Source organism: Dysidea avara, chromosome 10, assembly GCF_963678975.1.
Source record: "Dysidea avara chromosome 10, odDysAvar1.4, whole genome shotgun sequence".
Lineage (NCBI taxonomy): Eukaryota > Metazoa > Porifera > Demospongiae > Dictyoceratida > Dysideidae > Dysidea > Dysidea avara.
Genome location: NC_089281.1, coordinates 26,598,210 through 26,621,641, shown reverse-complemented (window position 1 = coordinate 26,621,641; position 23,432 = coordinate 26,598,210). Strand labels below are relative to the sequence as shown.

Genomic DNA, 23,432 nt, shown 5'->3' with positions numbered 1-23,432 from the left:
CTTGTTTCTAGCTGATTCTCGATAGAGTTATAACTTGTTTGTATAGCTCACTTGAGTAGCACGAAGAACTGGCACAGTTTTGAACGAGGTTTCAAATATGGACACACTCACATTACACGTAGTGCAAAATAACGTTTTTACAAGGAAGCTTACCCATTTAGGTCTTATTAAACTTCATCCATAAGACAAAAACAGCCTAAAAACACTCTAAAAACAAATGGGCACTAAACAGGATATTCTGGATTTTTCTGTTCATTGTAACAAATATACGAACAACATTAGATTGTACCTCTTATAATCAAATTCCTTTAGGCATGCCTATAAAATGAATAGAGTGGTTAACCACATGTTGGCCCAGGTGATTGGTCACCCACTGCAAGCTATCAGCCTGAATATGCTTAGAGGGAGCATTGCAAATCAATGACTGAAAGTGAAATTTGTGATGCTAAATGTCTTTTCTGCTGCAGGTTTCTAACCATTTTAAGAACCTGCTAGCAGGTCTCTTGGTAGATTTTAAAGACCTCATTATCCTCCAAAGATCAAAGCCAGGAGCAGTTCTGAACTAGCGCGCACCCATTGGTTCGTCTGGGTAATAAAAATTGCAAAGAGTTATACATTTTATGGCTCTTTCTATTGGAAAATTTCATACTTTTACCTTTGAAATCACGTTCACAGTGTTGAAAAGCACATAGTGACTTTTTTTTTGGTCTTCAACTTGCAGCTAGTTTGCAATTCCAGAGAACCAGAAACCCCTTCTGAAATTTTCTAGATCTGCCCCTGAAAGCATATTATGCATACCATTTTCTAATTAAGGTTTTGCACCATGGTTGCTGAGGGTCTGTGTGAAACCAGTTGTAGATATGCATCGTTTAGTTAGCTCATACAGCTGTATAATATTATCTAAACCAAACAGCCAAGCTGTAAAAAAAGAGTGCGGCACCCAAGGTGAAAAAAGATGTGAAATCCAAGGTGGCGACCAAGAAATGGCTGCGATGGTAGGTTAATGGCAAAAATTTTAATTACGACAATTCAGGTGAATTTGTGTTTCCTCCTCCACTAGGATTCGGCACCAAATTCATCTGAATTGTCGTAATTAAAATTTTTGCCATTAACCTACCATCACAGCCATTTCTTGGCCGCCACCTTGGATTTCATATCTTTTTTCACCTTGGGGGCCGCACTCTTTTTTTTACAGCTTGGCTGTTTTGGTTTAGATATTCTTTTTGTATTGCAAGTCACAAAGCTGGCCATATGGCTTTGATGCTGCTTCATTTAACTTGTAAGGAATTGTGGAAGAAAGGAAGTAATTGTGTGTATAGCTTTTGTCTGATGAAATATTTGTATATTTAGCATTGAATGATGATTATCACACACTGTAGTTAATAAGGTGACTTCTTACATAACTGAACTGTAGCTGAAACTCTTATTGTTTGTAGCTGCAGGGTGATTTGTTTAGTAATACAATACAATACAATACCTATACAATACAATACAATACCTAACAAGCAAGTGATGAGCTTAGTAATACAATAATCATCAAATAACAATTTCTTCAGTCATTACAAACTGATCATTACACTGGACCCCACATGCTACAACAATTATGAGCCAATCAAGGTATACTGTTTGTTATACTGCATTGGTAACTTATCTAGCTGAACTCTCTACAGGGTGATTTGTTTGCAGCTGAACTCTCTACATGGTGATTTCTTTGTAGCTGAACTCTCTGCAGGGTGACTTGTTCAAGCTGAACTCTCTACAGGGTGGCTGGATTCTCTACAGGGTGATTTGTTTGCAACTGACCTCTCTACAAGATGATTTGTTTCTAGCTGATCTCTCTATAGTGTAACTTGATTGTAGCTGAACTCTCTACAGGATGGTTTCTTTGTAGCTGATCTCTCTACAGGGTGATTTGTTTGCAGCTGAACTCTCTACATGGTGATTTCTTTGTAGCTGAACTCTCTGCAGGGTGACTTGTTCAAGCTGAACTCTCTACAGGGTGGCTGGATTCTCTACAGGGTGATTTGTTTGCAACTGACCTCTCTACAAGATGATTTGTTTCTAGCTGATCTCTCTATAGTGTAACTTGATTGTAGCTGAACTCTCTACAGGATGGTTTCTTTGTAGCTGATCTCTCTACAGGGTGACTTGTTTCTAGCTGATCTCTCTACACGGTGACTTGTTTCTAGCTGAAGTCTTGAACTCTCTACAGGATGGTTTCTTTGTAGCTGATCTCTCTACAGGGTAACTTGTTTCTAGCTGATCTCTCTACACGGTGACTTGTTTCTAGCTGAAGTCTCTATAGGGTTATCTGTTTGCAATTGAACTCTCTACAGGATGGTTTCTTTGTAGCTGATCTCTCTACAGGGTGACTTGTTTCTAGCTGATCTCTGGATGACTTGTTTCTAGCTGATCTCTCTACATGGTGACTTGTTTCTAGCTGATCTCTGGAAGACTTGTTTCTAGCTGATCTCTCTATACGGTGACTTGTTTCTAGCTGAACTCTCTATAGGGTTATCTGTTTGCAATTGAACTCTCTACAGGATGGTTTCTTTGTAACTAATCTCTCTACAGGGTGACTTGTTTCTAGCTGATCTCTCTACAGAGTGACTTGTTTCTAGCTGACCTCTGGATGACTTGTTTCTAGCTGATCTCTCTACACGGTGACTTGTTTCTAGCTGAACTCTCTATAGGGCTATCTGTTTGTAATTGAACTCTCTATAGGATGGTTTCTTTGTAGCTGCTCTCTCTACGGGGTGACTTGTTTCTAGCTGATCTCTCTACACGGTGACTTGTTTCTAGCTGAACTCTCTATAGGGTTTTCTGTTTGCAATTGAACTCTCTACAGGATGGTTTCTTTGTAGCTGATCTCTCTACAGGGTGACTTGTTTCTGGCTGCTCTCTCTAGGGGTTACTTGTTTCTAGCTGATCTCTCTACACGGTGACTTGTTTCTAGCTGAACTCTCTATAGGGTTTTCTGTTTGCAATTGAACTCTCTACAGGATGGTTTCTTTGTAGCTGATCTCTTTACAGGGTGACTTGTTTCTAGCTGATCTCTCTACAGGGTGAACTTGTTTCTGTCTGAACTCTCTACAGATGATTTGTTTCCAGCTGAACTCTCTACATGGTGGTTTCTTTGTAGCTGAACTCTCTACAGGGTGATTTCTTCTAGCTGATCTCTCTACAGGTTGATCTGTTCGTAGCTGAACTTTCTACAGGGTGATTTGTTTGCAGCTGAACTCTTTATATGATGGTTTCTTTGTAGCTGAGCTCTATACAAGGTAACTTCTTCTAGCTGATCTCTCTATAGGGTGACTTGTTTGTAGCTGAACTATCAGCAGGGTGATTTGTTTGTAGTTGAACTCTCTACAAGGTGATCCTTCTAGCTGATCTCTCTACAGGATGACTTTTTCTAGCTGAACTCTCTACAGGGTAATCTGTTCATAGCTGCACTCTCTACAGGGTGATATGTTTGCAGCTGAACTCTCTACAGGGTGGTTTCTTTGTAACTAAACTCTCTATAAGGTGATGTCTTGTAGCTGATCTCTCTACTGGATAATTAATTGTTTCTAGCTGATCTCTCTATAGAGTTATAACTTTCTCTATAGAGTTATAACATGTTTGTATAGCTGAACTCTTTACAGGGTGGTTTTTTGATTGGTTGCTGAACTCTCCAGCTACACGGTGACTTGTTTGTACTACAGAGTGACTTGTTTGTAGCTGAACTCTCTACAGTGACTTACTTGTAGCTGAACATTGCATAAAGTAACTTGTTTGTAGCTGATCTAGACGAACTCTCCACTGGGTAGCTTTTTTGTAGCCGAACCTTTTACGCAGTGTCTTTTTAGTAGCTGAATTCTCTACAGAGTGACTTGTTGTCTCTACAAGGTGACTTGTTTATAGCTGAATTCTCTTCAGTGTGACTTATAATATTCTGAATCTCTACAGCAACATATTTGTAGCTGAACTCTCTACAGGGTGACTTGCTTGTAGCTGAATTGTCTATAATATTAACTGTTTGTAGCTAGGACTTTCTATGATAATTATTCCAGCTACACACCGATTTTCAGCGTACTGCTCTAAGCGGTTTGCCTGGTAGGCGTGAAAACTAATAGTTTTTTATTCATAAAAATCGATTGCGTAATTGTGACACAGGTTAGGTTTTGTGTCATATTTCGATGGCCTTTAACTGGATTCCTTTCAAACCACAAAAAGGCACTCCTACGATAATTACTCTATCTACATAGCAATTTTCAGCTCATTCCTTCAAGCGGTTAACCTGTGGGCGTGACAGATCTTCGACCTTATTTTACTCAAATAATCGGTCATAACTCCGTGAATGTTCATGGGATTCCTAACAAACTTGGTACGGAGATTCGCCTCAATGAGCCCTTTAAGTGTGCCAAATTTCAGTCCGATTGGAGCACGAATTCGTGTTTTATGGCGAATTTTGCAAAGTGTGCAAAAAGTAGAAGAAAAAAACGAAGAAAAAAACCCCAAACTTTGGCTGCTTGTATCTCGGAAATGGCTGGAGCGAGTTTCTTCAAATTTGGAATGTAGGCTCCCCTACCTAGCCGGCACTTCTGCAACAACTTTGGTTTCAATCGGATAAAGAATCATGGAGCTACAAAGGTGTTACAATCGCATTTACTTTCTTCCTGTAAATATACTTACGGTGTGGCGCGCCGGCTATTTGGGCCGCACGACACACTACCGTGTGTCTTGATACATACCCATAAGCATGTGTTTGTTAGTCTGTATGTATGCATGTTATCAGTATAGGTACAGAACTGTCACAAGTATGTATGAACATGGTAACATTGTGTTGGTAAGGATGTACGCATGCTCCTTCTTAAATGGTACATGTGCATAATGGTACTGTATTAATGCACGTAGATGTGAAGTATATATGGTGTCAGTGTAAGTACACAAGTGCATATAACCACAACTGTATAGATGTTAATCATAGGTATTGTAGGCTACATTGCTTGTTAAAAAAGATGTGGTAGTTGGTTTATGTATGACTAAAATATTCATAAAATCCCAATGAAATTTTAATAGACTCAACAGTTGGGTTTATCCCATGTGCGCAATTAGTTACCTTTACTAGTCCTGGCTGTCTGGTTATCTTACTCCATTGTATGTACATATCATGTTATACTAATCCCCCCCCCCTCCCCCTCTATTCTATCCTCTTTAGCTCGACATACATACAGTGGTAAATAATGGCCAGAAATTGTCTGTAAAAAAGTGAACATCCCTACTGTGCATTTTGATAGTAAACTCTCCGTAGTACAGCAGTGATATATTCACTTCTTAATGTTTAGAATATCTGGACATTACGTACTACTCTGATCCAGCTTGTTTTCAGTAGCTTTTATTGCAGCAGTACTACATTGTCCCTACTCTAGTTTAACATTTCTATACTTTGCATATACAGATACCTCCATGTCTTCAATTTCATGGTGTAAGACATCCAGTTTTGTTAGAAATGCCAAACCCTGGTCAGACTGTAGACCTTTGGACACATCACTCCCAATGGTCTCCTAAACACAATTTTTAGCCACAAAATTAATTACTTTATTATTTACGCACTAGTAATGACATGTTCTGAAAACCAGATCTGACATCTTCACATGCCACTTGAAGTCTTTTGATTACTCCTTCAACTTTATCATGGGTCAGGTTCAAATTTTTCCTTAGTTGATTACGTGTTTTCACAAGTGCTTTTATGTTACTATCAGATTCCTGGAACTTTAACTTCAGCATTGTATACTCTGAATCCTTTTGAATTATTTGTTGTGCATAATATTCGTTGTCCTACACAAAAGCTCATGACACTATACAAGCACAATAAGACAAGCTTACTTCTACTTGTTTTTGTAACTGTTTCTGTAGATCTATTCTCTCTACTTCATGTTTTTCAGAAAGAGTAGCCCACCCCTGGTATAATAAAAACTATTACTGGTAATACATTACTATGATGCAATAGTATGCATTGTCAACTACATACATGAGTTACCTTTATCTATTTATTTATATATACATATATTTTATCAATCTAGTCACATTTAAGACAAAGTTAGTACAGAATATAGAAGTACATCTTGAAAGAAAAACAAGTTGATGTTATGCTACTTCTATAAATCAGGTGCCCATGCAGTTAATAGTATCTAATTTCCAAAACAGCCAAACTGTAAAAAAAAATATATATATATATATATATAGACAGGTGAATTTGGCACCAGGTTGGTGCCAAATTGGTCACCAATTTGGTCACCAATTGGTGCCAAAAACAGCCAAGCTGATTTTGGCACCAAATTCATCTGAATTGTCATTGTTAAAATTCTACCATTAACCTACCATCACAGCCATTTCTTGGCTGCCACCTTGGATTCCACTCACCAGTCTTTTGAGGGCTGCACTCTTTTTTTACAGCTTGGCTGTTTTGGATTAGATAACACTTCTTTTTGTATTTGTATTCCTGATGCAAAGCCAGCCTATGGCCAACTTAGGGCTTTTATAACCTATCGTTTTTTTTTCTTTACCACAGGAAGAAGAAAAAGATAAAGCAGATTCTTTATACTTTAACTATTTATGATCTTATCAGTAAATATACAAATTATATAATACATATGTTTATTACATACCAATTATTTCCTACAGAATAACTTGTTTGCAGCTGATCTCTCTACTGCATAGGTGACATGAAATGTAGCTGAACTCTCTACAGTGTGATTTACTTGTAGCTGAACTCTCTACAGGATTCTATCTACAGGGTGACTTGTTTCTAGCCGAACTCTCTAGAGGGTTATGTGTTTGTAGTTAAACTCTCTACAGGGTGATTTGTTTGTAGATGAAGTCTCTACAGGGTGGGTGATTTGTTTGTAACTGAACTCTCTACAGGGTGATTTTGTTTGTAGCTGAACTCTCCACAAGGTGATTTGTTTCTAGCTGATCTCTCTACAGGGTGACTTGTTTCTAGCTGATCTCTTTACAGAGTAACTTGTTTGTAACTGAACTCTCTACAGGGTGATTTGCTTGTAGCTGCACTCTCTACATTGTGTCTAGTTTCTAGCTGATCTCTCTATAAGGTGACTTGTTTTTAGCCGATCTCTCTACAGAGTAACTTGTTTATACAGTAGCTGAGCTCTCTACAGAGTGGTTTCTTTGTAGCTGAACTCTCTACAGGGTGATTTGTTCTAACTGATCTCACTACAGGGTTACTTTGTCTGGCTGATCTGTTTAAGAGGTGACTTGTTTTTGTAGCTGAACCAGGACTCCCGGTAATTTTTTTGAGTGTATTGTCAAACTGCCAGTACAACACAGATTTTGTCCTGTCAAAACATAAAAATGTCCTGGTACCCAGTGTTAAGCTTTCAGTACTAAAGATGTAGTCATGCCAAAAGTAATGTAACCACATCATAAATTAATGTAACACACTGTTTCTAGTCCAGTACAACAGTCTTTTAGCTCTTAAATGAAATATCATACATCCCACAAGTCAAAGGTAACACTTGATAACATGGTTTTAAATACATTTTGCACATTCATGTACAGCTGACAAGTACAAGTAGGCTGGTGTTCAAACATCACTGTTTTGGCTTGAGGTAAAGCTTGTGGCCACAAACCATAAGCAAACAGCTTAATTAAATATTGCTGCCTTTATAAGGCTGCTCTCAAGCATTCTGTCTGAATTATCCAGCCACAATGTCTGGACAACAATAAAACAAGTGCACGAAAAAATTTGGAATTTTCAACTAGAGTAGGGACCATAGCACGTCGGAGCACAGTAGGGATAGAACATTTCTTATTGTTTTACTGTGATTTAATATCATGAACTACTCCAACTAGTTTCAGTACTTTTTATCGATGTGCTATGGTCCCTACTCTAGTTGAAAATTCCAAATTTTTTCGTGTACTTGTTTGTTAACTTTTTTTGTAAATAATTTTATTATGACTGGTGAACCCACGTATACCACATCTGAAATGGCGCCGCATGCCCCAGCTATATCAATTATCGTATGAAAAGTGAAGTATCCATTATACTTCGTTGTCAGCTATGTTCAACCCGCTACACAGCATTTCGAATCAAGAACTTTTCCGGAAGCACCTCTACAATCTGCGAACACCAAAAGAAATGGTGACGCGCCCCAATTTTATTAATTATCATCTGAAAAGTGAAGTATCCATTATGCTTCGCTTCCGGCTATGTTCAACCCGTTACACAGCAATACAAATCAAGAACTGTTTGAAAAGCACCTCTGCAATCTATGAAAAATACGGACGATTCCATTTCGATTTCCATCATGTACTCATGCCAAATCGACACCTTTCCGTGTCAGCAAAGATAAATGGGACACAAAGGAGGACACTGGTAAGTCCATGAAGAATGCATTGTACGTACTGCGGTATGCCAAAAGGCACCTGTCGGGCCAAAGCGAACAGTGAAAAACTCAAGCCTGTAGCCTTAGCCATTATCGAGTTACGCTTGTCTGAAGGCATCAGTCAGTTACTTACTTACTCAGTCAGTCAGTAGAAAATTCCGTCGAATAAAAAAAACTTTAAATTCCGTAGCAACTTGTTGAAAGCATTTTGAGTCGATCTGAAAGCTTGTTTGGGCTTAGTTTTACCTCACCAATACTGCCTCATCGTCGTTAGGGAAAATTGAGGCTGGTTTTTGGGTGATGTTATTTCGTGGGCCACGCCTACTCCTTTGTGGTCCCTACTATACAGTTACTATCGCACTGTATGATTAACTAGTCATTGCACAATATTGACCGGAAATTGGCTGATTGTCAAACGTTATTTCGAGCCCTGTGAACACTATACAGGTCACTGGTTTCTAGCTAATCTCTCTACAGGGTGATCTGTTTGTAGCTGAAATATCTACAGGGTGATTTGTTTGTAGCTGAATTCTCTACAGGGTGTAGCAGAACTTTCTACAAGGTTACTTCTTCTAGCTGATCTCTCTACAGGCAGGGGTGTAGCTACACCTGGGCCTGCCCAGGCACAGGCCTAGGTAATCACTGCTTGTGTCCGGGCTGTGAGCATAGTAAACTGCGTACTGAAACAAACTAAAATACACATTTGCTCTCTTTTTGTGCACATCAGTGACACTTTTGAGCAGTTGCTATCATCGAAGATCACCTATTCTGAAGATAGTTCCGGCAATTAAGTATAAAGTTCTATATATCATGCACAGTATCACGTGATCACATTTTGATATTTGAGCGGTCAAGAATTGAGCACACATGATTTGGTGAACTTTCTTAGTTGAAAACAGTATTGGATGCAATCGTAGACCGATGAAAAACTGACAAAAGTCGTGGCTACCGTTGTTTTCCAGGTCATGGTGGGAAGAGCTGCAGTCATGTCATCGTCGAGGATTCTGGAAGCAAGACTAAAATCTCAACTAAAATATTAGTGTTGAATATATAAAGTACTTGGATACATGAAGTACGCCTAGTATAAGTACGGAAGAGTGAAAAAAAAGTCGTTACTGGGGCTGGAACATTATGTCAGTTGCTTCTATAGTATTTATGCAGTAATATTAATAGCTTAGCTGCATAAACAGCAGTGTGGTAGCAAGCTAGGTACATGTACGCACTTTTAAACAAATTTTTCAAGAGCAAATCTGTAATAAAGAGTCCACAGAGATGGGCTCGCATCTTTTACTAAGTAGCTTGCATGGGGACTGCTGTAGTTCCCGGGCAACCCTGAAGGCTAGCTACGCCCCTGACAGGGTGACCTGATCTCTCTACAGGGTGACTTGTAACTAGCTGGATTCTCTACAGGGTGATCTGTTTGTAGCTGAAATCTCTACAGGGTGATTTGTTTACAGCTGAATTCTCTACAGGGTGACTTATTTCTAACTGATCTATCTATAGAGTAACTTGTTTGTGGCTGAACTCTATAAAGGGTGGATTCTTTGTAGCTGAACTCTCTACAAAGTAACTTCTTCTAGCTGATATCTCTACAGGGTGACTTGTTTCTCTTTGATCTCTCTACAGCATTACTTGTTTCTAGCTGAACTCTCTACAGGGTGATCCGTTCATAGCTGAGCTCTCTACAAGATGATTTGTTTGTAGCTGAACTCTCTACAGGGTGATTTGTTTGTAGCTGAACTCTCTACAGGGTGATTTGTTTGTAGCTGAACTCTCTACAGGGTAATTTGTTTGTAGCTGAATTCACTTGTTTATTACTGAACTCTCTACAGGGTGATTCGTTTGCAGCTGAATTCTCTACAGGGTGGTTTCTTTGTAGCTGAACTCTCTACAAGATGACTTCTTCTAGCTGATCTCTCTACAGGGTACCTTGTTTTAGCTGATCTATATAGGGTGGTAGCTGAATTCTACAGGGTAACTTGTTTCTAGCTTACCTCTCTACAGGATGACTTGTTTCTAGCTGATCTAACAGCGTAATTTGTTTGTAGCTGAACTCTCTACATGGTGACTGGTTTCTAGCTGATCTCTCTACAGGGTGACGTGTTTCTAGCTGAACAGATCTAACAAGGTAATTTGTTTGTAGCTGAACTCTCTACATGGTGACTTGATCTCTCTGCATGTAGGGTAAATCATTTCTAGCTAATTTCTCTACAGGATGACTTGTGTCTAGCCGATCTATCTAGAGGGTGAGTTTTTTTCTATCTGATATCACTAGGGTGATTCGTTAGTAGCTGAACTCTTTACAGGGTGACTTGTTTGTAGCTGATCTCTCTACAGGGTGTTTTTACTAACTGAACTTTCTACAGGGTGATTTGCTTTTAGCTGATCTCTCTACAGGATGACTTCTTTCTAGCTGAGCTCTCTGCAGGATGACTTAATTGCTTGTAGCTGAACTCTGTACAAGGTGATTTGTTTGCGGCTGAACTCTCTATAGGGTGAATTGGTTTCAAGCTTATCTCCCTACAGGGTGACTTGTAATGGTCTGAATCGTTAGAGCAATTTGTTTGCAGTTGCATGGTGACTGTTCTATTAGGCAGCTGAATGATCTATTAGGGTGACTGTTCTATTAGAGTATCTCGATCTGGCTTTTGCTACATGTAGTTCGCTTTCGAAGTGGTTTGTAATCCGATTCTTCTGTACTACTGCAAGGACTTTCTATGATGATTATTCCAGCTACATACCGATTTTCAGCAAATTGCTCTAAGCGGTTTGCCTGGTAGGCATGAAAACGTATAGTTTTTTTTAATTCATAAAATTCGATCGCGTAATTCTGTAGCAAATTTGGTTCCAATTGGTTAAGGGATCACAGAGCTACATATGTGTGAAGATCACGTTTTCTTTCTTCCTGTCTGTATACTTACGGTGTGTGGCGCCAGCTTCTTGGGCTGTACGACACACTACCATGTGTCTTGATCCTAGTCAACCGTGTTTAATTTATATTAACGCTTTGCTATCAAGCCACACTGCTGTGTGTTGTGCAGTCAAGAAAGCCGGCATGCCACACTGTGAGTATATTAACAGGAAGAAATTTTTCACGCATGCATAGCTCCATGGCCCCTTCTCCAAAGCACAGCATTTTTGAATTATAGCTGTCCACCAGATAAGGTAAGCAACACAGCAAATTTGATTAAATTTGCATTTTAGAGATATGAGCACTCAAAGTTTCTTTATTTTTCTAAAGCCGTAGGAGGGCTATGAGGGCTTCAATTTATTTCACATACTTTGTAAAACTTACTATAAAATGCAAACCTGTAACTCGATTGCCTCAATCTTGGCACAAACGAAGAGCGTATAAAGGCAAATTTACATTCCAAGTTTATTATGAATCCAATGAACATCCAAGGAATTATAAGCATTTATTCACATTAAAAAAGGTCAAACTTCTGTCATGGCTACAGGATAAATCGAGTATGGGAATAACTTGAAAATTGTTGTGTACATAGGCTGTTCATCATAGCTGTGCCTTTGATGGTTTGAAAAGCAATAGAGTTACAATTACAAAGCAAAAACTAAACAAGTGTAAAATAACAGGATTGCGATACTCTAATAGAGCAATTACCATGGGGGAAAAAGGTGCACAAAAATATCAAAAAAACTTACTAGAGATTGAATCAGGGACCTTCATACCTAACTCCTGCATCCTTAATCACTGAACTGCTGCTACCTTGGCTGATCACCTCATTTAATTTCTACTTCATAAATAAAAAATTTAATTCTGCTTATAAATAAACTTTACAATTTCATATAATCTACGTACCAATAGAAGTACTAGATTGTTCTAGAACATTCTATGTATGTCTATAAGAAATCCTCAAAATGCACACTCTATTAGAGTATTAGAATAATATTGAAGTAAACCATGCAATAGGTCTACCAGTGAAATTCTAGATTAGTCTAGAACATTCTATGTATCTATCGTGGTTCATAATAGGGATCGGGGTAAAATTTTCAAAACTCTCTAATAGAACTCACACCAAAAGCAGCCTTCCAGGCTGCTTCAAAAACCTTCCAGACCTTCTTCTGGTGTTGTAAAGATTGATCTGGAAGTATAAAACACAAAGGAAGTGGTTTTGGGAGTTTTTTAAAATTTCCAAAATCGCCCCAAATCTCCATCTTCTTATTCTTCTTCTTATTTCATGCGTCTACAATCCACAGGAAGTAGATATCAGCACTAAAAATGTATGGTGTATTTTAAAATCATTCCTACCCAGGTCTGTGTGGTATTAAAATCTTTGCTTTCTAAGGCGATTGCGAGATATAGAGCAAGAGTCATGGCTTTGAGACGCCATTCACTCGCAAAGCCATAAAAGTAAAAGTACAGCAGTTTGGGTGTTGATATTTAGCCGATCATTGCTATTTAAAAAAAAAACTTGGAAAAATTGTGACACAAAAAGGTATAAGAAATGAAGAAAAAAAAGTGTGATCTAACCGAGGCTCAAACCCACACATCCAGGTTTGGAGTACCCCTGCTCTACCAGTATACCAATGGTGCTTGCTGGCTACTCCTTTTGTTTCTGTACTATTTAATGTCACAAATATAAAATACTATATAGTCTAACCCATACCAGTGAAGAAGAAACCAAAGCTGAACCCGACCCTACCCTAACACTAACCTGACGTTTGCCTGTTAAACATAATGATGATATTCACTGTCTGTATAAAGGTAAGTTTTTGAGTGAGTTCAAGGCAAGCTAGGGTTGGCCCAGCTTTACCGGGATGCTTGCTTCGCTCACTCCAACCTTAACTCGCCTCGAACTCACCCAAAAACTTACCTTCATACAACTAGTGCGTTTGATACTCGAGTTATAGGTGGCACTTCCTAATGTCTATACAACAAACAACTGGCTAAATATATTTTTGAATGTTTAGCCGGTGACCCGCTAAATATCCACTTCATTTTTAAAAAAGCCATTTGAAGCAATGCACAGGACTAAAACTCATCAAGATGTATTAAACTAAGCATTAAACATAAATGCTACTCACTGAAATTTGTTTCTGAACGTTTTAGAGTTCTTCAACTCGCATCAGTGAAGGGTGTGTGGCCCATAGCCCATCACTGAAACCGCATTCTGGGCACTTTCCTAAGGGCTGCTACAGCCATTTATCAGTCAAGAATCGACCTCGTAAGCTATCAGAAATAGTGCAACCCTTCAAATTGAAAAGGGTGTGTGTCCCCTTTGTACACAATCAAAAATTAAGGGCAGCTCCAAAGCTTTGGGGGAAAGAATTTGCAAAAGAAAACAGTATCGCCTTCCAGTATTTGTATCAGGTCTTATAAGCTACCGGAAATTTAATTCAGAAGGTTGACATTGATGTTCAATGTGGCAATGCTGCTTCTGTAATGGCAACAATTCCATCATCATAGGATTAGCAAACTCTGCCCACTGTTTGAGTGTGAAGACCTTTTCTCATCTTTTATATTAAACAAAAGAAAACCTCCATCATAAAAAAAGAATTAAAAGAGGGCGTGTCTCCTTCGTACATGATCGAAAGATTGAGAGCAGTTGCCTTATTTTTGAGAATCAAAGCATTTAACACGTTGGGTGAATACAGCCTGTGTATGATCATGCCTTTTCAGAGTGTCTATAGCTATTCCATAAGACTGATCATGAGTACACACTCTACCTGTAGCTAGTAGACAGATGCTTGAGGATCATGAAACAAGCCTTCATATACTATATTACTGCAGTACTATATATTACTTCAGTACCACATTACTCCATGCAGTGCACACCAGCTATAAAATTGTGTTGTCCAAGTGCATGGACATGAAAAAAATTCAGAAACTAAGAGGGCAAAAAATTGTAAATTTAAACAAGTAGAATAGGGATCGAAGTTTTATTCTGAAAATACTGCGTAAACAAGAAGTAATAGGGATGGTGATTCATATTACTGCTTAATACATAAATACAAGCCAAGCAGCTTGATTTGTGTACATTGAATTTAAGATTCCTATTTCGGCTTTTTATTTGAACAGTCGAAATAGGAATCTTAAATTCAATGTACACAAATCAAGCTGCTTGGCTTGTATTGATATATTAAGTAGTATTGTGAATCACCATCCCTATTACTTCTTGTTTACGCAGTTTTGTCAGAATCACTACTTCGATCCCTATTCTACTAGTTAAAATTTACAATTTTTGCCCCTCTAGTGGTCTATTAGAAGTCCTCAAAAATGTGCACTCTATTAGAGTATTAATATATTGAAGTAAAGCTCTACCAATGAAAGTTCTAAATTGCTCTATGTATGTTCTATTAGGAGTCCTCAAAAATGTACACTCTATTACAGTTACAATAAAGCATGCAATACAGTAAATTTATCTGTCTTCAATGATCTCATCAATGATCATCATTGTGTCTCCATAGAAAAGTGAGTAAAAATAACCCTCAAAGTCAGCCATAGGCTGGTTTTGGGATCAAGTACAAGAAATCTACACAAAATAGCCAAGCTGTGAAAAAAAGATGTGGCCTTAAAAGCCAAGGTGGAAAAGTTGTGCAATCAAAGGTATACAGCCATTATTAAAATTTATTAGCATTAGGAAATAGTGGAGTGACTAAGTCATATGATCGTTCACTTTGTGATAAAAGCACCAAATTTGGTGTGGTGATAATTTACTTCATGCATTTTCATTTTAGGATGGGTACTATTAAAAATTACAATGGTAAACCACCATAATTAACATTTTTGAAAAGCTTTGAATCAAAGAAACCTTATAAACATACACTTCTTAGTTCTACATGCATACAACATATAAATGAACATGAAAACACATGTTTGTGTGTAGCAAGAACATGTTTATAGTAAATTGTTTGTATTTTTCATTATAAACATGACCATACACTGTATGGACCATTATAAAAACAGCTTCACTTTACCTGAAATGCATTGCAGCCAAAATTTTAACAATTACATTGATACTCTGAATCGATTAACACCATATTTTTTGTTGTTGTGGATCATCATACAGTACGATAGTACTGTGGTACTGTAAAGTAAGGACCACAAAAACCAGCCTCACTTTTCCTTGATGACGAGGAAGAGGCAGTATTGGTTACGTAAAACTGAGCCTAAAATGTTCTTCAGATTGACCTGAAACGCTTTCGACAAGTTGCTATGGAATTTTTTTAAAGTTATTAAATGGAATTTCTAGTGACTGACTAACTGATGCCTTCAGACAAGCATAACAGCTAAGGCTACTGGCCTGATTTTTTTACTGTCAAGGTTGTACATACAATGCATTCTTCATGGATTTACCAGTGTCCTCCTTTCTGTCCCATTCATCTCTGCTAACAGCACAAGGTGTTGATTTGGAGGTAGTGCGTGATGGCTTCATTAGTGGCTATTCTAATTGCAGAAGCACATTTCGAACAGATCTTGATTTGTAATGCTGTGTAATGAGCTGAACATAGCTGACAATGAAGCATAATGGATACTTCACTTTTCAGAAGATAATTTATAGCTGTACCATTCCTTCTTTTGACGCCATATTCAATATAGGACTTTTAAATTTGAGTAGGGACCACAGTAGAAAGAAAAGGTAATGAAACAAGGGGGTTGCCTATACATGTAACCATACTAGTACAAATTTATCCCTACTTTAGTTGTTTCAGGGTAGCTTTAGCTATAACCATGACTAAAGTAGGGATAAATTTGCATTAATATGGTTACATGTGTAGGCAACCTCCCTCGTTTCATTGCTTTTTCTTTCTACTGTGGTCTCTACTCAAATTTAAAATTGCTAATTTTCCATCTACTTGTGTTAATTATGGATGCTGGCTACCAGCACACATTCAAGATATGGGAGACTAGTGTTCAGCGATCAAAACATATTCAGAATGGCACAGAGTTATATATAGTGCAACTTATGAAGATGGATTGCTTGAATAAAATCAATTTGTGGATGACGGAAAATCTGTTCTAGGCACCATGAGCAAGCTCTGCACTATCAAACCAGCCTTTGAAAAATAAGTTAATACTACTTCTATTAAGCTGGGTAATGCAAAGGAGATGCTTGACCCTAAGGATTATTTTGAATGAAGATGTAGTCAAATTATTTTTTCTGCTAAACAATTAGGCACAGAGGAAAACTTGCTATTACAGCAAGAATAGCCTCGTTTAACTCAATAATTGGAGCCAAAATACTGTTTAAAACAGCAGCACTCAAAAAAAATTGTCAACTTTCTGCTATGTTGTTTACTGTATGGCAGTCAAGAGAATCAGCTTTCAAATTTGAAATGCTTTATAGCTTCATGAAAATTGACCTGTACTTTCTCCATCGATCATCTGGCTTAAGCTTACCAAATCCTTGCATTAGGTAATCAGTCAAGTTAGATCTGCTGTTAGTAATATCAAGATATTTTGAAATATGTGGACAACAATCTGATGGGTCATTCCATGTCAAATCACCGAGAAATTGTAGGGTCACCTCTCGGATTTTGAAAAAACTTGGTGTGTTTGTAGTACCTATGGTGCTCATCATCCATACCAATTTTAGCCTCATACACCACATAGTTTCTGATTTATGACCACAAATATTTTGAATATTTCATGAAAAATTGGTTCGTCTTGAGTTACAAAATCAACTGTAGCTCACCACTGTGTTAATATTTTAAAATAAAAATTTCCGATTAAAGACTGTTAATTGATCTTTAAAGTAATCCATAAACTATGGGATATTAATTTAATTAAGGTTCAAAAAGGCTCCATTAAAAACTTTAATCCTTAATATTTTAAAAAGTGCTGCTTCAAATTCTTTGAATTTTTTAGTAAATAATAATTAGTTTATGGTCTATTGTTGGTAAATTTTTTGTGGTGGGGCCACAATGGGTTCAAGATATATAATTAAATATGTTGTGGTGTGTGTAGTAGAATTTTGTAGTCTATTATTGCTATATGGGAGTGTACACCTCTAATAACCACTGCTGATAAGGCCATGCCAACTTTGTTTCTCACAATGAAGGTGTCCAAGTACAGTGCAACCTGTATTGGTGACCACCTGTATTGAAAGACCACCTTTGTACTGCAATTTATTTAGTGCGATTTACTGCATGGATAATTCCACATCAGTTCACCGAAGTTTTGCACATGGCCCCTTCAGAATTGGATGAAATTTGGTGTGTGGGTATTAGGGTTGAGCGATACTACCGTTTTAGCAATATATCGCGATATTTTGAAAGTATCGATATCGCGATATTTTGTTATTAACTATCGTGATACCATGCCTGTACATTACTGTCATTAAAAATCCATTTGGTATGCAGTACTTGGATAAGAATCCTTGTAAATGATAAAGTCCACCCATCTGGTTTCCCCTGCAGAGAGGTGTGAACACCATAACAACCTCAAAGCATGTGTTACAATAACTGTTACTGTAAACAAGGGTGATAGTGGCTAGTTTGCTATTACCTATAAGGATTTCCTGCAGGAATGCTGAGCAATACGCTATGTGGCACCAGCTATGATTGACTTGTTTGTAAGTATCGTGAACTATTCAGTATTATGAATAGTGGCTTTAGTGTCGATCGTGATACTAAAATGGCAGTATCGCTCAGCCCTAGACTGGGTATCCAAAGTGGTCATGTGTCCCTTCACTTATTGCTTGTATGGCTTCCCAGAAATGGCTTATTTAGTATTCTATTTTTGTTGTACTTGTGACCATTCAAAGCATCACAACCTTGGTGTTTTTAAAATGAATTACACCACTTTCAAGCTCAAAGAAAAAGCTTTCGTTTAGTGTATTTAACAGCTTAATTTGATGATGTTGATAATTAACAATGTCTCCTAATCTTTGACCTTTGCTCTACCAAAAAGTGCTGATTAGAATTTGTGTGAATATTTGTTAAACATTCACCTATTAGTTGCAAAAGTTTCAGCTTGGGGTCTCTATGGGATTCTGAGATACTGTAGGTAGCTAGTGCTGTTTGCGGTGTTATAATAGATATCCCATGCAATATTGCACACCTTGAAGCCCATTCTGCTGATTTAGGTTTGCAGACACACAAGACTCTTTGATTCAACTGCAAGTTAAATGCATGCATATATAAACAGATTGTGACAAAGGCATGTAACACAAGTTTGTTACTGTGGTTATACAGTGTGATGCTGTTTGGTAGCAAAAGTCATTTCTTTTTTGCCAGAGTACACACAACCACTTCTTGTCCTAGGGTCTACAAGAGTTAGAATGTCATCCATTGGTATAGTGTGAATATTCTGGGACTCTGGGTACTTGAATGAGTGTGGATACAGAAACGTCAGCTCACTTCCTTAGTGTCACTGCAAACTTCAAGCACACAAGCTAACTACCGATTCTCTTCTTGTAAACAAGTGACAAATCCAGCAATCAATTTTGGTGAAGCTTCATTCTTTGCTAGAACAACTCTCTCTTTCCTGAAAACATCAGATTATGAGTAAAATTTTATTTCCACTCTGCTATCTGAAATTGGCACAGAAGAGTGCAATTTTTGTACAAGATTGTACGTGAGAGTTGAAAGCAATGCCCCTGTTGTCTTGAACAATCTTCATTGTTACAATACCCAAAGTAAGCAGCAAGTATGTTGCTACATGCTCAGTTGAACAACTGACTGGTGTCATTAGCTGGTCATTGTACTGCCTTTGCAAGCTATATAAGCTGGCTGCATTTGAAAACTATACAACTAAATAAATTGCAGTACAAAGGTGGTCTTTCAATACAGGTGGTCACTAACACCGGTTGCACTGTACTTAGACACCTTCATTGTGAGAGAAAAAGTTGGCATGGCCTTATCAGCAGTGGTTATTAGAGGTGTACACTCCCATATAGCAATAATAGACTACAAAATTCCACTACACACCACAACATATTTAATTATATCTCTTGAACCCATTGTGGCCCCACCACAACAATTTTACCAACAATAGACCATAAACCAATTATTATTTACTAAAAACTTCAAAGAATTTGAAGCAGCACTTTTTGAAATATTAAGGATTAAAGTTTTTAATGGAGCCTTTTTGAACCTTAATTAAATTAATATCCTATAGTTTATGGATTACTTGAAAGATCAATTAACAGTCTTTAATTGCTGAAATTTTTATTATATTTTTAAACTATTAACACAGTGGTGAGCTATAGTTGATTTTGTAACTCAAGACGAACCAATTTTTCATGAAATATTCAAAATATTAGTGGTCATAAATCAGAAACTATGTAGTGTATGAGGCTAAAAATTGGTATGGATGATGAGCACCATAGGTACTACAAACACACCAAGTTTTGTCGAAATCCGAGAGGTGACCCAACAATTTCTCGGTGATTTGACATGGAATGACCCTGATGCCATTTTTTGATCCCAATTTGTTTGCAGATGTTGAGAGGCTAGACATTGTATTGTACCTTTATTCTTCAAACAGTAGGTTCATATGGCTGGGGGAGGTTCCAAAAAGATGTGTGTTAAATAACACAATTACCTAGAACTGGTCTACTTTTTGAGTAACAATAATACTAAAGAAGAGAAATTGCTTTGCTACGTATATTTCTCCAAACGGAAAATGTAGACGTTAACCACCAAGTAATTTATAGCTAGCAACCGCTCATCTTAACAGAGATCTTTCAATGAGCTGAATTGAAAGCAGAAATTGGTCCTTGGAATCATGAAGTGACTGATACTAGAATGTTAATTCCTGCTGTTCATGCTACAAAACCTGGTCACACTAAATATGGACACTGACATTCTAGTTTAGTAATTGCCCCAGCAAACGATTTGGGGTTGACAGAGGAATCGGAGTTTAAAGATTTATCTTCATATATTTCTACATTAATTATTGCATCAAAACTAGGTTATAAAAAGACAAATGCTTTGCTTTTCTTACATCCATTTGCATTACATCAGCATTTGCCAGTGGGAGAGAATCTGCATGGGATATTCAAAATGTTATCAACATTTGGCTTACCTTTATTGTGCTCCTAATAGTGATTGTGTTCTGAATGATGAGATGCTTGCAAAGATGTAATAATATTATGTTGTTTTGCTTTACTTAAAACATCTGAAGCCAAACAATATAATGGAGCATGCCAAACCTTTTAGTCAACTGTAGTTAGAAATATTTCACCTACAAAAGAAGCATTACTTCAACATGTAACACATGCAAAAAGGGTTGAACAGCACAGGTTGACTCAGAAGTATTTGCATAGTCCTTGGCAAGACCTTTTGAAGTTGCAACAAAACAGAGGAAGCAATCCATTTTCAGATATTTTTCATCCCCCCTTCTATTTGGGAAGGAACTTCTTGTTAAGTAAATTCAATGCTTGTCCAGGTCTCCATATACAAGTATGACATATCACTTGATAAACTGCATCCATTGTAGCAAACAGTTTATGCAAATTAATGTGTACTGATCTATCATTTTTAAAATGATACTGCCCTATCAGTGGTATTTAATGGTTTATTTTATTGCTTAATAATCCACTCAACTATATTTGGGTGGTACCCATCCTGCAATGATTCAGAATGCCTTACTCTACATCTCCACCAAATTCTATGCTTTTATCACAAAGTGAATGTTTCTCTTTATATTAGCGGCTTAACCACTGCACTAACATCATTGCAGTCATTTCTTGGCTGCCATGCACCTTTGATTTCACAACTTTTCACCGAGGCATTTAGGCCTCACCATTTTCACAGCTTGGCTGTTTTTGTGTGGATTATTATATCAGCTGGATAATTAGATTTGTAAATACTGTAATTTAGCATATTTCATAGTTCATGAATTATTTTGCAATTTAGTAGTTATGTTGCTATGCATTGTTAAGAAGATTTAACCACTTTTAACCAAATATTACACACAGAAGTATCTACTCAACTATTTTATCATGTGTCTATCGTGTTTTCTCACGTGAATTGTATAGAGAAAGCCCTGAGGCTGTTCTTCATTTTTGTCTGCATAAGTATGGACACGGCCCTTCTCCACAAAGGAATTCAGTAGCCTACAAGGCCAGATCTAGATATGGCATTTTTCAGCGGTTTCATGCCCATACAGCCTGTTGTGAAAGGCATTCATAACATCTTCAGGAACTACGAACAAACTACCTCAAAGCAAAAGCTTGGGAAGGTTCTGGTAGCCTTCATTTCTCACATACATGCTGCTTGTATATACACACAAATCAAACATCATATACAAATCTATATTGTTACAAAGATTAGGTGGTCAAAAAAAGAATACAGCCAGTGTTTAAAACGATTACGATTGGATATACATGAACCCCATTCCAGTGAAATTCAAGACACACTATAGTGTGTCGTGCAGCCAAGTACAGCAAGTGCAGGTGCCCAACAGACAAGTGTACATTCTACAGGAACCAAGAAAACACTGTTTTCATGCATCCATAGCTTGATAATGGCTGGACAGAAATTAACCATTGTTACAGTGGAAACTCCCTCGGGAAGGGCACCTCCTACTCCAAATTTGCAGTGAATCCGCTTATCCATCACTGAGATATGCGCCTTCAAAGTTCATCTCATTTTCTCTGTATTTTTCTTCTTAATCTTCTTTTAATCCAACAAGAGAATGTGTTACAATATAATACTCTCAATAGCACCACGACATATTATATTAAAATACATCAAGTGATTAGCCAATATAATCAGTATTACACTTGTTTGTCAAGGTCCCCTGACAAATTGATTGGCTAAACTAGTATGGTGTGGAAGTAAATGTCCGACTTGACAACTAGTGTTACCATAGTGATATATTCCCATGCATGGTTGCTTAGCAATGGTTCCTAAGTAACCATTGCTAAGGTAAGCATTGTTTTGAGACCATAGCAACGGTTGCTAGGTGTGATTGGTATTTTGCAGTGGTCATTTTTTTCAAATTTCTGTTGCCTAGTAACAGTTTCTATGGTTGTTGGGTTAATTTGCAATAGCACGGATGGCTGTGGTATTCGGGATTAGTAGTTCTCGCATTGTAAACAGGAAGGAAATAGTGCTCGGCTTTGCCTCGTACTATTTATCTCCTTCCTGTTTACAATGCTCGCACTATTGATCCTGAATACCACAGCCATCCATCCTATTACATATACTTATTCTTCTTCATCTTGCGCACATTAGAAAAATTGCAATAACTTGCATGTGCTTTGGTTGATTTACTTAAAATTTGGAGGGCTATAAGAATGTAATACCACACATTAACAGTCCAATTGTGCAGACAAAAAAACAAGGGAGTTATGTGCAAATTTTCTAAAAATCCAAAGGTAATAATATTTGTTGTCACACCTCCAGGGTGAACCACTAGACAGAATAACTTGAAAATCGATCTGCACATGGAGTAACTATCGTAGTGCAAACCTTTTGTGGTTTGAAAGAAATCGCAGTAACAGTCATGGAGTTATAACAAAACGCCAACCATGTGTAAAATCGCATGATTGAGTTTTGTTAATAAAAAAAAAGATTACTTACTACGCTTACCAGGAAAACTAGCTGATGGAATCAGCCGAAAAAAGGTAGAGAGGTAGAATAATTATTTTAGAATGATCTTTCAGTAGTTTACAAGGAATCAGATTAAAAACCACTAAGTTACACTACAAAAGTCAACTAGGTGTAACAAGTGCACAATCGAGATACTCTAATAGTGCAGTCACCCTAATAGAACATTCAGCTACATAATAAGTCACTCTACTAGAACATTCAGCTACAATCAAATCACTGTGTAGAGAGTTCAACAACGAGCAAGTCACCCTATAGAGAGTTCAACCACAAACAAGTCACCCTGTAGAGAGTTCAGCTACAAACAAATCACCCTGTAGAGAGTTCAGCTACAAACAAGTCCCCTGTAGAGAGTTTAACTACAAGCAAGTCAAAGTTCAGCAATAAACAAGTCACTCTGTAGACTTCAGCTACAAACAACTCACCCTGTAGAGAGTTCAGTTACAAAAAAAGTCACCCTGTAGATTAGGGCTGAGCGATACTGCCATTTTAGTATCACATACAATACTGCACCAACTATTAACG

General features: G+C 37.5%; 2 protein-coding genes across 2 annotated transcripts in view; one reads left to right on the top strand and one right to left on the bottom strand.

Moving 5' to 3' along the window:
• Positions 1-23,432, bottom strand: part of LOC136236873 (protein mono-ADP-ribosyltransferase PARP14-like) — a 290,930-nt gene that overhangs the window by 250,202 nt on the left and 17,296 nt on the right. Inside the window, exons 8-10 of the mRNA XM_066027105.1 lie at positions 5,869-5,943; positions 5,596-5,820; positions 5,445-5,546 (exon numbers count right to left, since the gene is read on the bottom strand). Coding sequence (XP_065883177.1) covers positions 5,445-5,546; positions 5,596-5,820; positions 5,869-5,943 — 402 coding nt within the window. The remainder of the gene's footprint in view (positions 1-5,444; positions 5,547-5,595; positions 5,821-5,868; positions 5,944-23,432) is intronic.
• The window catches only part of LOC136237013 (uncharacterized), a 113,237-nt gene that overhangs the window by 72,981 nt on the left and 16,824 nt on the right, over positions 1-23,432 (top strand). The gene's annotated exons all lie outside the window — the stretch shown is intronic.